This window comes from Acanthochromis polyacanthus, chromosome 16 (assembly GCF_021347895.1).
Source record: "Acanthochromis polyacanthus isolate Apoly-LR-REF ecotype Palm Island chromosome 16, KAUST_Apoly_ChrSc, whole genome shotgun sequence".
NCBI classification, from domain to species: Eukaryota; Metazoa; Chordata; class Actinopteri; family Pomacentridae; genus Acanthochromis; species Acanthochromis polyacanthus.
Genome location: NC_067128.1, coordinates 17,865,069 through 17,877,579, shown reverse-complemented (window position 1 = coordinate 17,877,579; position 12,511 = coordinate 17,865,069). Strand labels below are relative to the sequence as shown.

Below are 12,511 nucleotides of genomic sequence, written 5' to 3'. Positions count from 1 at the left end.
CCAATAGGGAACAAGAAATGACTGTTTTCAGTCACAATAGGTAACACAGTAGCTACCCGTACTGTTGGAGGAACACAAAGTCCGCCTAATGATCATCATGCCCTCACATGAAATTTGGACTTAACACTCTTAAAGAAATACTCACATGTGCAATCTGAGACTCTGACACACCCAAAAAATGCACAGAATCATAATCATGCAAAATGCCAAATACAATTGACCCAAGATTTGTTATTTTCTCCGGTAACCTGTCTGACAAGATACCAAGGGATTTTTTTTCATGCAAAGAAACTGTTAACATTGGGAGACAGAGTGCAGTTTTACATCACTATCTATAATTGTCACTGTGTAATACATTTAATGCAGTAATGCCACTTATAGCCTAAGTTCAAGTGTATAATTTTCACCACCAACAAGAAAAACTGTTAATTCATTATCTCTTGACTGTGTGTATGTACACACAATTAAGTAACTTAGAAACAGATTTTTCAGTTTTGTTTGTGTGTAAGTTAAAGAAAAAGGCGATAGATAAATTAGACGGGAAATGAAAGAGATGGAGACAAAATAGGAGTTTTACAAATGGATGAATCGCATTGAGAACTGAAGTAGAAAATGGGAGAAGGAGGAGAAAACAGAATAAATCAGTTACAGGAGGTCTTCAGGAGTGATGGGGGAGTGTCAGTGAAATGAGGAGGAACAAAGAGGGAGGAGCTGATGAAGGACACAAGGGAGGAGAAGAGAGAGGAGGACAGAGTGTCAGGATCCGAGAGGGAGGAGAAGGGAGGAGAAGGCAGGCGGAGGTGCCGGCATGCGTGGCTCCCTCCATCCCCACAGACGCTGCTGTAATCTGGGCCACGTGTCCCACAAGGCCTGCTGGTTACCCGGAGGCCTGGCCGGGTGATTCATCTTAGTTAGGGAGCTGTCCAAGTGACTCTCCGTGGACTGCAACACATAATCGTACACACACACGCACACTGCCAACATGTGGTTAGAGAAGTGAAGCAGGCAGCTTGATAGGGTGAGCACACACTCATGCTTACAACAGGATGGTCCTTGTGTGGACCTTCCACTGCCAACTAAACACAATGTAAACCTTATTCTACTCAACCTTATTTGACTTTAACCCTGATTTACGATGTAATTAATGACATTTATCTTTGTAGGGGCCTAGATGTAAACATGTGTATACATCTGTCAACTACCCTCAGAAGGAAAGCAAAGTGAAGGGCAAAGATAGGGTTGTAGGGTATTCTCGATTACAGACATTGGCACTGCAGATCGGTGGAAATCAATCACACTTCAGGTAGAAGGATTCACATTTGTCTCTTCCAAGCCACCCAACCTTAAAAAGACAAGTCATGTTATTCACAATCTTGGCCCCATTTCTGCATGTTTGACCATCTTTCCTCTCATCTGTTTTTACATTTTACTCATCAGTTTGTTGCTGATGCAGGATAAGAAGATTGAAAGAATATAAGGAAATGACAGCATTTATTATTCAGACTTTATTCTTCATATGTATTAGGTCTGACAGTACTTATACCTTTATCAGCTGTGACATTTGCTCACACACGTACGAGACCTTTCAACACACTATGATTTTCAGTACAGATTTTATTATATTAACGTTTGCAGTTCTACTTTAATTACTAGAAAATAACTGCATCACAATGTTTACAGCTTGTCTAATTACTAGTCTCCTTGTATTGTTGCCGTACTAGAGTCCTTTTCATTGACCCTGACCCTGTTTCTGGGTCCTTGCATCTTGTCAATGAAGCTGTTAAACTCTAGATTAATCAACGCTCTCGTCTGTAATGTTAGGAAGCCTATTTTTGTGTGATCAGCAATATTTTGTACCTTATTACAAGACTTCATACTAATGCCATCTTTACTGTTTCTGAAATTTGAATCTCTGCTCCAGAAAGACAAAAGACGTGTCCATGACAACTCCTGTATTGTGCTTCACACCTAATTCATTTCACTTAACTGATGTACTCCGTTTCCCTGCCTCGTCTACTTATGCTTTGTTTAGTCATTTAACTCCAGCAAATGTCACAAAATGCCTTTCAGTTGGACAACTTGTCTGGATCCTCTGAATCGAGCAGGTGGCTCATACTGAAGACAAGAGATCAAAATTGAATCGCCACATATTGTTTGTTTTGTCCCTTTTTCTGTTTTCACTTTGTCTCAACTCTGGAAACACACTTCATTCTTATTCTGTGCACTGAATGACTTTGTGGAAGGCAAACGTAATGGCCAACACAGCCAAAGGAAGGAAAGTAGAGCAAATGTTCTCTCTTTTTCCCTCCTTTCTCTTTTCATTACTCACTTTAGCTGCTATAACCTGTCCTGTTGTCTCTGTCTTTGCCAACATTCTCTGACCTGAATTATCACCATTAGTTTGTTGGTGTTTTTCTGGGATAAAATATTGCTTTATGGTTAAATTACTACAGTCATTAGTTCATGCCTATAAAGAATATTTTAGCCATGTTTTAGCCATATCGGAATATGGCTCCAAATACCATTGTTTGCAAACATATATCCAACAAATTAGATGGAAGCTAAGGCCCAAAGAAAGAGAGGGTATTTTCTCATTATTCTTGATTCCTTCAATATACGCGGTTCTGCTAAAACATTAAAAACCTGACAAGATTGTGCAGGCAAAACAGCCTTGCTCTGTCAGGCCATGGATCTCTAAAGGTGTCATGTGTTGCATGCCACTGAGATGTTGTCAGCAAATCATTTGATCCTGTGGGTTACCACATTAGGCCTCCATGGATCAGAATAGTTCCAACACATCTCATGGATGCTTGATCGGATTTGGTTCTAGGGGTGTGAAAGCCAGGTCAGCACTTTGGGTTCTTTACAGTGCTGTTTGAGCCATTCTTTAGCAGTATGTGCAGCATGGTGAAGCAGATTGGAGAAGGCCACTGGTGTTGCTTAGCTTGAAACAGTGTTTAACTGGGTGGTACATGTCAAAGTCACATCCAAATGAATGCCAGTACCCAAGGTTTCTCAGCGTAAATCTCCCATCGTGATGACATGTAGCAGCATTCACTTCACCTGTCAGTGGTTTAATGCTATGGCTAATCAGTGTAGTCGTTTCACTGCCTACAATTATATTACTGAGAGTGAAGCAGCCACTGAAACTCCTGTTTGACTATTTGTTCAAGCCTAGTGGTCTCTTTGCTACTTCCAAAGTGTCCAGTAACACTAAAAGTGTGTTCACACATTCATCAGTGCCATAGCATGACCTTGATTGGACCAGCTGTTGTTTTTAATAAGATCTGTAACACCAGCCTTGTACAGTTTATAATTAAATGCTATTTACAGCTGAATACCATAGTTTCCTAATTCACTGAGACACTAGCTAAACTTTCCTCACTCTTTAACACATACTTGGCTAATATCAAGAGCCACTTGGCTCAGTGGAGTCCTATACACTTGGTCTCTCTTAGCATTTCAATATAGCCCAACCTGATATCTACAAATGAACTCCGTATTGAGGAAGTCTGCACCTCAAAGCTAATGTCAGATAAGATTAGAATCCTTTGTTGTCCACTAAATTTACTTTTATTAGACATTTGTTTACATCAATCTGACCAGTGGGATCTTGAGTCTACTGCCAGTTGGCAACAGTTGGATTAATGAGTTGAGGGAGTGCACAAGGTCAGTATTATCTTCTTGTTATGGACCTCCGGTGATCTTACTGGCCTGGCAGACCGCCTGGTTCTGCTTGCTGCTTTGCTTGATTGAGATGTTCCCACACCAGAACATGATGCTGCAGATGAGAGCACTAGAAGTGAGACCCCAGTAGACGATGGTCAGGATGTGTTTGCTGGTGTTGACACTCTGCTGTTTCAGAAGAATAGACTACTGCTTCCTGTCTTCATTCCGTGACATTCTAGCATTCAACGCTGCTGCAGGAAGTAGCTTTCCTTATCTATAGCTATAGAGAAGATCTTTTTATTAACCACATTCACAATAGAATGAAGTATAGTTGAATGTCTCCGTGGGGAAGTGTGTGTCTGCACTACAGCTCCATTTCAAATACAATATATAATTCAGTACACTCAGCCATGCACAGCTGCTGCAAAAGCTCTAGACCTACCTCATCTTTCACGTTTTTAGGTTTAAAATGAAACACATCCAGGCACAAAAAAACATTCATGGGGATTTAATCAGCATCTAGGAACTTCATATCTTCTACCACAGGGGACAAGTTGTAACTAACAGTGAAGAACATGAGCTGAATCTCATCAAACTGTCCATAGCCTTAGCCCAGTGTTTTAGTTTTATCTGATTGTTCCATGGCCTTAATCGAACATTATTCTGCATCCACATACTTTTGAAAACCATTCGCATTGGATGTATAAAGAATGTTAATCGCACACATTTATCTAACGTTTTGCAGGCTGATGATGTTGTCTGGATAGTTTTATAGATTGACATTTATAGTTACATATGACTATATTTTGAAAACTTCAGTGGAGTAAAATATTTTCCTTTGAGTTAAATTCTTGTAGATAATCTGTTTCTATATATAAGTGTATGTGTTGTACTTTAGCCCAAATGTTCTGGTAAAATTCTAGAGAAGTACAAGATGACATTTTGATAATTAATCTGCATATTACTCAGGATGGTATGATGACTGCACTGAAGTTCTTCCTGTTGTCACTTCTCTTCATCACTTCATATATTATGAAATTCCTCTTTTATCTTGCACAGTCATTGCAAGTACATTAACGGAGATATGCTGCCTACGTTATTAAAACAGCAGCTGATGTCTCTTTAAACAGTGACTTCATGAACTGTCAGATGCTGATAACTGATTCATCCTTTAACTAGGGTGAACAGATGCAAACAAACACTGTGGCACAGTAGTTCATTATCCTGATGGATATTTTATCCAAAGCATCGAGGTGTGAAATGTGATTATCAGCTTCAGCTTTTGCTAATGACATCAGTCACAAGTTTTGCTTGTGTTCCTCAGTTTCCGCGTAGTTCAGCAGCTTATTAAAGCTCGTTGGCAGTTTGCTTGATGGCCTTGGACACAGGGTGTGTTTAATTCATTCCTCTGTGCGTTCCTGGGAGTGTTTTTATTCTTCCCCTCAGTGTGCTTCCGGCATTATTAAAGGCATTAATCACTGGGATCTGATGCCTTGTTACGACTCAGCGCTGCTCCCACAGTGCAGCACGACACACATACGCGCAGTTTGGTGCTCACAGTGCCATCAGATATCTTGGCTGGAAGCTACTGGATTTTGAGAATCCCCCTGAGAAATATAAAACTTAGGTACAGGCTAAGTGTGTGAAGGGATGTACCGATTCATTTGTTTCATTTTTGTATCATGCCGTGACCTGAAAGGCTGCACAAGAATCTGAGATTTTCTGGATGATATTTAGCAGCAAAGGTCTTGACTTTTAGATTTTTTGCCTTTTCTCCGATACTGCCATGCCTTTAACCAAAGCACAAGCTCACCAAGGTCTAAGGAATTTGGTGAATGTGCTGGAATGCTCGGAAAACTTGTAGTTATAGGGTCCCTGTAGAGTTTACTAGTAAATAAACACTCAAGAAATGCATTTGTCGGTCCTTGAGGTCTAGCAAACATGTTTAATGCAGTTCCTTCGCTCATAAGAGATCTGCAAAACTTTTGATAGGAATTTCAAATCTTGTATTGGCTATATCCATGTTTATTTGCTTGCAGTCTTGGATTCTGTCAGTACTTTTGAATTGCAGCACATCTTAACATGTCACCAGCAGCTGTAGGTCAGTGTAATTGTCCACACAACTGGTGTGCATGCATGTGCCTCCTTTTTGTCTGCATGATTTTAAAAACAAGGTGACCAGGTTACCTTTGGGAATAAAGGGTATTCGAGCAAATCCAGTTCCCATCTAATCATTCCATTTTCTGTCTCTGTTTCTGTTTCTGCCTGTACTTTAAAGGGTTAAAGTTTAGAGCATCACACTGCATGGTCATCTATCTCTGATGTCTTACCAGATGCTCTTTGTTGACACTATCTGGCCTTGAAAACAAACCTGTGGAACTTCAAAGCACTGCTGTCCATTTTAAGAAGTTTAAAGCAGCCCATGTCTTGGCAGAAAAAACTTTCATATTTTTTGAAATAGCACGAAATGTGTTTTGACAGGGTTGTTCCTGGCTGATTGGGTCTTCGAGAAGGGATGACTATACACAACAGTAATAAACATGATCAGTCCATGTACAGTGAAGACAATGAGTCTGTGCTACCCGTCTGTGCATTTTCTTGTTAAATCTGATCATTTGGTTTAGAACTTGGTTAAGATGATAGAAAAAAGAAATCTCAATTTGAATAATTAGGTCTGGTATTTTCCTTTAGCCCTGTTCAAGGCGTGGTAAAATCCCTCTATGGAGGAAAAGCTGTAGATGAAGTAGCAGAATTTATGGGCTCATACATCCATATTTGTGTCATTTCACCATGATTACACCAGCTATAAAAGAGTAAATTTGTTCTTTTTCCCAAGTCTGTATTAGGTAATTGCTAACTTATGCTGTCTGCTGTTTAGAACTGGCCAAGTAGTATAGAGCTGAGTCATCAGGGTTTTTTTCACTGAGATTGCAACTGTGTTGATGAAAATGGCGACAGGAAACTGAAGAGGTAAAACTATTGGTGATTAAATGAAAATTTCGCCCAGAAGTGGCTCAGATGCTCTGTATCGTCGAGAAGAACGGTAGAATACATACATACATAGATACTAATCCCGAGGTAAATTCAAGAATGACATGGGCTATTATAGGGATCGACATGGGCGTTTGTCCATCTTTATATATTGACAATGGACAAGAGAAATGACTTCTTTCCTATTCAATTTAAAAGTATTTTTAAGTAAGAAAAGGGAAACGAGTGGTCATTTGGCTAAACAAACAAGGATTCTGACTTCTACTTCCGACTTGTGATTGTTTTCACATTGATTTTTCAGGACAAAGCCTTGCAAATCCAACCTAATCATCGTCTTATAGAAACCTCTGACTTTTGTTATGGGTAATTACTCCCATCATTCACCATCCAGAGTCACAAAGCAGTTCCAGTGTTTGCTCAGGTGGTAATCAGCGAGGTTGTTTGTGCAGGGTTAGGGAGCTCCGTCTAAAGACTGGCATTTTAATAGATAACATTTTAGCATTCAGTCAGGTTGCCTCTGCGGCTCTGTGTTGAACCGGTCAGCGGCAACATCGGAATACATGAAAAGACGTATTGTCATGACTGCTGATCCTAGATTTTGATTTGTGGTGGACTTTGTAATCATCAGCGTGTAGCAGATACGCCGATGTATGTGGCGGGAGCTGAAAACATAACGATCAACCGAACTCGACAAGAAATATGATGCATGACGTCTTGACAGCAGCAAACATATGGACATTTTTGCATTGCAACCTCTCACCCACAATATTCTGAACACCATTCCAACAGTTGTACTTTTACCACATGAATGCCACATTTCTGTTTGCGTTCTTCCTGGTTCATCTTACGGTGACCTTGTCCTGCCTCTGAATTTTGAAGAAATAGCGGTAGAGTTGCCACATTGTTTTGACAAGTAGCCTCTTGAGCTTTTCTTCTTCACAAATCTTTCTCTCCCTCTTGCCCCCGTCTCTCACACCCCGCTGAATGGTAGATCCCTCGGGTACAGAGCTGCCAGCCTGCTGACATAGTCTATACTACTATACCACCTCTGAGTGTGTTTGTGTGTATATGAAAAAAATATAGCAACACAGGACAGAATAATGGATAAATAAATGACAAAAGAGCCACAGGCATTGTTGTACTTGTGCGTCAGTAATCAGCTAAATTTGCCCCAAAACACTAAGTATAGTATAGTTTAAATGCTATTTGTGTGTCAATTTGAAAACTTGAATTAGATTTGAATTGGAAAACTTACAACTGCTATCCAAATGTTTGCATGGCCTGCGGCTATATGGCTGCTTTTGGGTGCTTTGCCGACAGAGTGATAATGATCCCGTGCAATTAAATCACACATTTGATGTCCTCTCTTATTATGTGGAAATGCATTTACAATAACAGGCAGTGGTACAATAGGTTTTTAAAAATGTATTGCCATCTGCAAACATGATTATTTTTTTTATTTGTAGCTGGCTCTGTCAGATTAAAGCTGTTTTTGATTTACAATGTGCTGCAAAGTATTGGAGAATGCAGTGAGCAATGATGAGAAGTTTTGCCAGGGTTTTGTCTGATTTCCTGCTTTTATATTCTGGATTCACTCGATCTTGTGTGAGTGCACAGGGGTGCATCCTCAAATGTTTTTTGCCCAATTATTTTTTACGTAGCCCTGCGGATCAAAATGATGTCCTCTTTAATTGAGTGAACTTGTTTCATTATTCAGAAAGGGTAATGTCAAACAGGCTCTGGATGACTCCCTGTAATGCACTGCTTCAGAAATACTTTGATTTCACTTCTTTCATTGTGTATAGCCATTGTTTTGGGGAGACTGGTGTATTTGATGAGAAGTTTTACTGTTTTTTATTCCAAAGTTGAAAAAGTTTCTGGTTATTCAACCATTTCCGACCCTGTCTTCCAAAAAATATGTTTCAGAAACAGATAAACTGCATTGTCATTTACGTTTGGAAAGAGATGTGATTTCATTTTGAAAAAAACATTTTGTCAATGATTTTCACTTCTCATTCCTACTGCGACAGAGTGGGAAATGCTTTCAGTTTGGAAGAACCATAAAATCAGCATAAGGAGACAAGAGAGGCGAATGAATACATAAGTCAGCAACAGGAACTTTACTCAGGAGACCAGTAGGACCATTATTCTTAGACTAGTGATGGTAATGATTAGTCATTTATTGATTACTTGCAGTTGATAGTTTAACTAAATAAAAATATATGCACAAATAAGGCTTGTTTTGAGGGTTTAACCAGCAATGAGCCACCATGACAGAGATTTCTGTGGTGGTAAGTGGCTTCACTTCACATATTTCAGATGAGCGGTGTGTGCTTGGTTATCATTTCTAGAAGCCAAATAACAGTTGTAATCAATTCACCTTTGCAGCAACTGTCATGTGTCAGCTGTTTAAAATAGATCATCAAGAATGTTCAACAATGTTCACTGTGCTTTATTCACTTTAGCAATTAATTGATTGACTGATAACACCGCTGACTACTGGTAAAGGAAATTGTTTAAAATTTGCACCTTGGTCTTAGACTTCATTATCATTTTCGCTCGTCGTAAATTTAGTTTCTTGGTTAGGTTTAGGCACTACTGGATAGGTTAAGGAAAGTTTCAGTGTTTTGGTTAAAATACAACCTTTTCCCGACAAACACGCATTCTCCTTCATTTTCTGTTGACCGATTGGCTGAAAAACAGCAACAGTAAAGCTGTGAAATAAATGGCCAAGACATGGTCATTTGAAATGTATTTGTAATACGTCACAAACGTTATCTTGCAGAACATTCAGATTGGGATTTAGAGCGGCATGGCTCAGTGGGTAGAGTGGCCGTCTTGTAACTGGAAGGTTGCCGGTTTGATCCTCGGCCCGTCGAGCTCATGTCGAAGTGTCCCTGAGCAAGACACCGAACCCCTAATTGCTCCTGGTGGGTCGTGGTTAGCGCCTTGCATGGCATATCATGTAAAGCACTTTGGATAAAAGCACTATATAAATACAACCATTTACCATTTTAGAATGCATTCAAGTCATTTTGGAAAGTAATTTCTGGAGACTGGACTTGATTTCTGTTGGTCTGAATCAGAGCTGTCGGAGCACTTCCATTATACATCAAGAGCCAGGGCTAAAAAAATAAATAAATTAAAAACTAATTCATGTGGACTACATTAGTTAACAGTAGAACTGACTCATTCTCACTCTTGTCAGTGTGCAGCAGCAGCAGCAGCAGCAGTCAGAGTCCGGCTGCTGAGGTCCTGGCAGCAGTGTCAAACTGTCCACTGTGTCTTGGGCCAAATCCCGTTTCATCTTAACTGCTTTACTACACTCATGCCAGGAGGCAAATATGGAAGTGCTTTAGTTTTACAGCCAACAAAATCAGACACCTAAGAGACGCCACAACCCCTTTGGCTAAAACCGCTCCAAAGCTGTCTACTCAGATATGCTAACACAAAAGCTTGGACTTAGAAATAAAAGTCACTTGATAGCCGATCGTTATTCAAGGAGAAAATATGGTTTTGCAGTGCAGCAGAAAGCATTATAGTTGTCGCCTTTCAGAATGAAACCAATAACATGATTATCACTCGTCCGAAGAAGGTCAAACTTCAAGTCCAGAGTCAAGCTTTAATTCTGTTACAGAGTACCACAAACAAGACAATAGTGCCTCACAAGAAATACGCTAAACTGAAGCAAATATATTTCTAAAAAAAGATGGTAGTATCCATTCGTATTCAAATCAGATCGCATGTTTGAAGCCCAGTTTGATTAGTCCATTTTCATGAAAAACAGTCAGAAGTCATTACACAGTTATCACAAACCACCTTTTATAGGACGCCATTGCCCAGATTTATTCAGGTCCCAGATTCAGGTTCTTGTTTTCAGGTTGAATATTCATGAAGTTATTTAAAGCAGCACCAGGCCTCTGCTGGTGGGTTTAAATGGAGCTGAAGGTTACATGAGATGAAAACTTAACTGTAGTCCTCAAATTGTGTAAATTGATGTCAGTACCATGAAATAGACACCACAGGCTTGTGTTTACCAGCCCAGCCTGTGATGTCTCATTCTAAAAGATACCAAAGGGATGAGAAAAGATCAAACATTAGTGAGTCCGGCTTTCTCTGGATGGAGGGCTGACTCACTGCTGTTTTGGAAATGTTTTTGCTTTCAAGTCTGAGCTAAAGTTTTGTTAACTCTAATGAGCGGAGAATCATTAAAGCATCAAAATTTCGTTAATTTTCTTTAGGCAGTGTTTCCTTTTTAGCCCCAAAAAGAGAGAGAGTCTTAGAACCTCCTTATGAAAGTCATTTTTGATAAAGCTGCATGAATACCTTCAATGATTCCAGAGGAAACCTTGATAGATGGTTTGCAGATGCACAGTCAATTCATCCGCCCCATTTAGTTTCTACAAGAGCAATTAGTTATATTCAATTAGATGCAAGCTAATTCCCACAGACTTGTTTATTTCCATTAGTAAATTAGGTCTAAATTCATTTAGTTGTTGCATTAAAGTAGCTTTAAGATGTTTATACTGTGCAGCGACATTACAAACAACTAAATCAGTTGAAGTTGGTTTAAATGTCAAATGAAAAACATCCGCGTAGCTGCAAGCAACAGGGAGGCAGGCATGAAAAGATATTGGCAGAAGATTACAAGGATAAAATGAAGAAGACAGGAAAAAGGGAAAGCCTGGAATAAAAGGATAAAGAGTGGAAGGAAGTAGGGAAGGACTGAGCTACAGGTTCTACATCCTCTGAAGTTTTTGCTGAGAGGGGAATGTTGAATGTTAAAGTGTCTTTTCAGTGTTCCAGTTAAAGATGTAATGTGAGTATAATCCTCTTGCATTAAGATTCTTTCTTTCTTTGTTTCTTTCTTTCTCAGGTGTTCCGTAGAAAGGCAGTGGAGTTGGGTGAAAAGCTGCTGCCAGCCTTCAAAACGCCCACCGGCATACCTTGGGCCCTGCTTAACCTCAAGAGGTAGGACACACACACACACACACACACACACACACACACACACACACACACACACACACACACACACACTTGCTCTTTCTCTCACAGCAGTCCACTCTGGTGGTACGCGAGGCTACAGGTCTGTTTTGATGGTTTGATACTTTAAAGAGCTCTGTGGTCTGCGGCTCGGTGTGAGCCAGGCAAACACAAGCTCTCTCTATTCTGCTCTCGCACACTGAGCTGAGGAGTTTTAGTTTTACATGACAGAGCAGACTTGTCAGACAGAAATTGTTGGGTTTTTCATCCAGGACTTCCTGCCCGAAACCAAACTACATTCAAAAGACAAGCCCAAAGTTCCTGAGCACGTTGACAAGGTCGGAGGCCAAAGTCAGCCTTTATTAATACACTGTGACACGCTGTCAAGTGGCTGCCCCTGGGTACCACTGACACACATACAGCACATACACACACACACACCAGTTTAGGACAGAGATGTGAAGCCTGTTTATCCTTTTGTTGTCATGCTTCTAGTACGGATGTGTTGCAGTCTGACTGATACATACTTCTTGAGTTTATCCATAGTACAGTTCAAACACAACAACGTTTATTGACCTTAATTAGATTAGTTGTCGACAAATATATAGTGAAGCCAAAAACAAAATCAGCTATGCAACCCAAAGCAGATGCAAAGTAAATGTTTTCAGGATATACACTACCATTCAAAAGTCTGGGGTCGCACAGACAATTTCATGTTTTTCATGAAAACTCACACTCATTCATGTGCTGACATAATTGCACAAGGGTTTTCTAATCATCAATTAAACTTTCAGCACCATTAGCTAACACAATGTAGCATTAGAACACAGGAGTGATGGTTGCTGGAAATGTTCCTCTGTACCCC

General features: G+C 39.9%; 1 protein-coding gene across 1 annotated transcript in view; it reads left to right on the top strand.

Annotated features, from left to right (window-relative positions):
- Positions 1-12,511, top strand: part of man1a1 (mannosidase, alpha, class 1A, member 1) — a 164,207-nt gene that overhangs the window by 109,285 nt on the left and 42,411 nt on the right. The window contains exon 5 of the mRNA XM_022199238.2: positions 11,537-11,631. Coding sequence (XP_022054930.1) covers positions 11,537-11,631 — 95 coding nt within the window. The remainder of the gene's footprint in view (positions 1-11,536; positions 11,632-12,511) is intronic.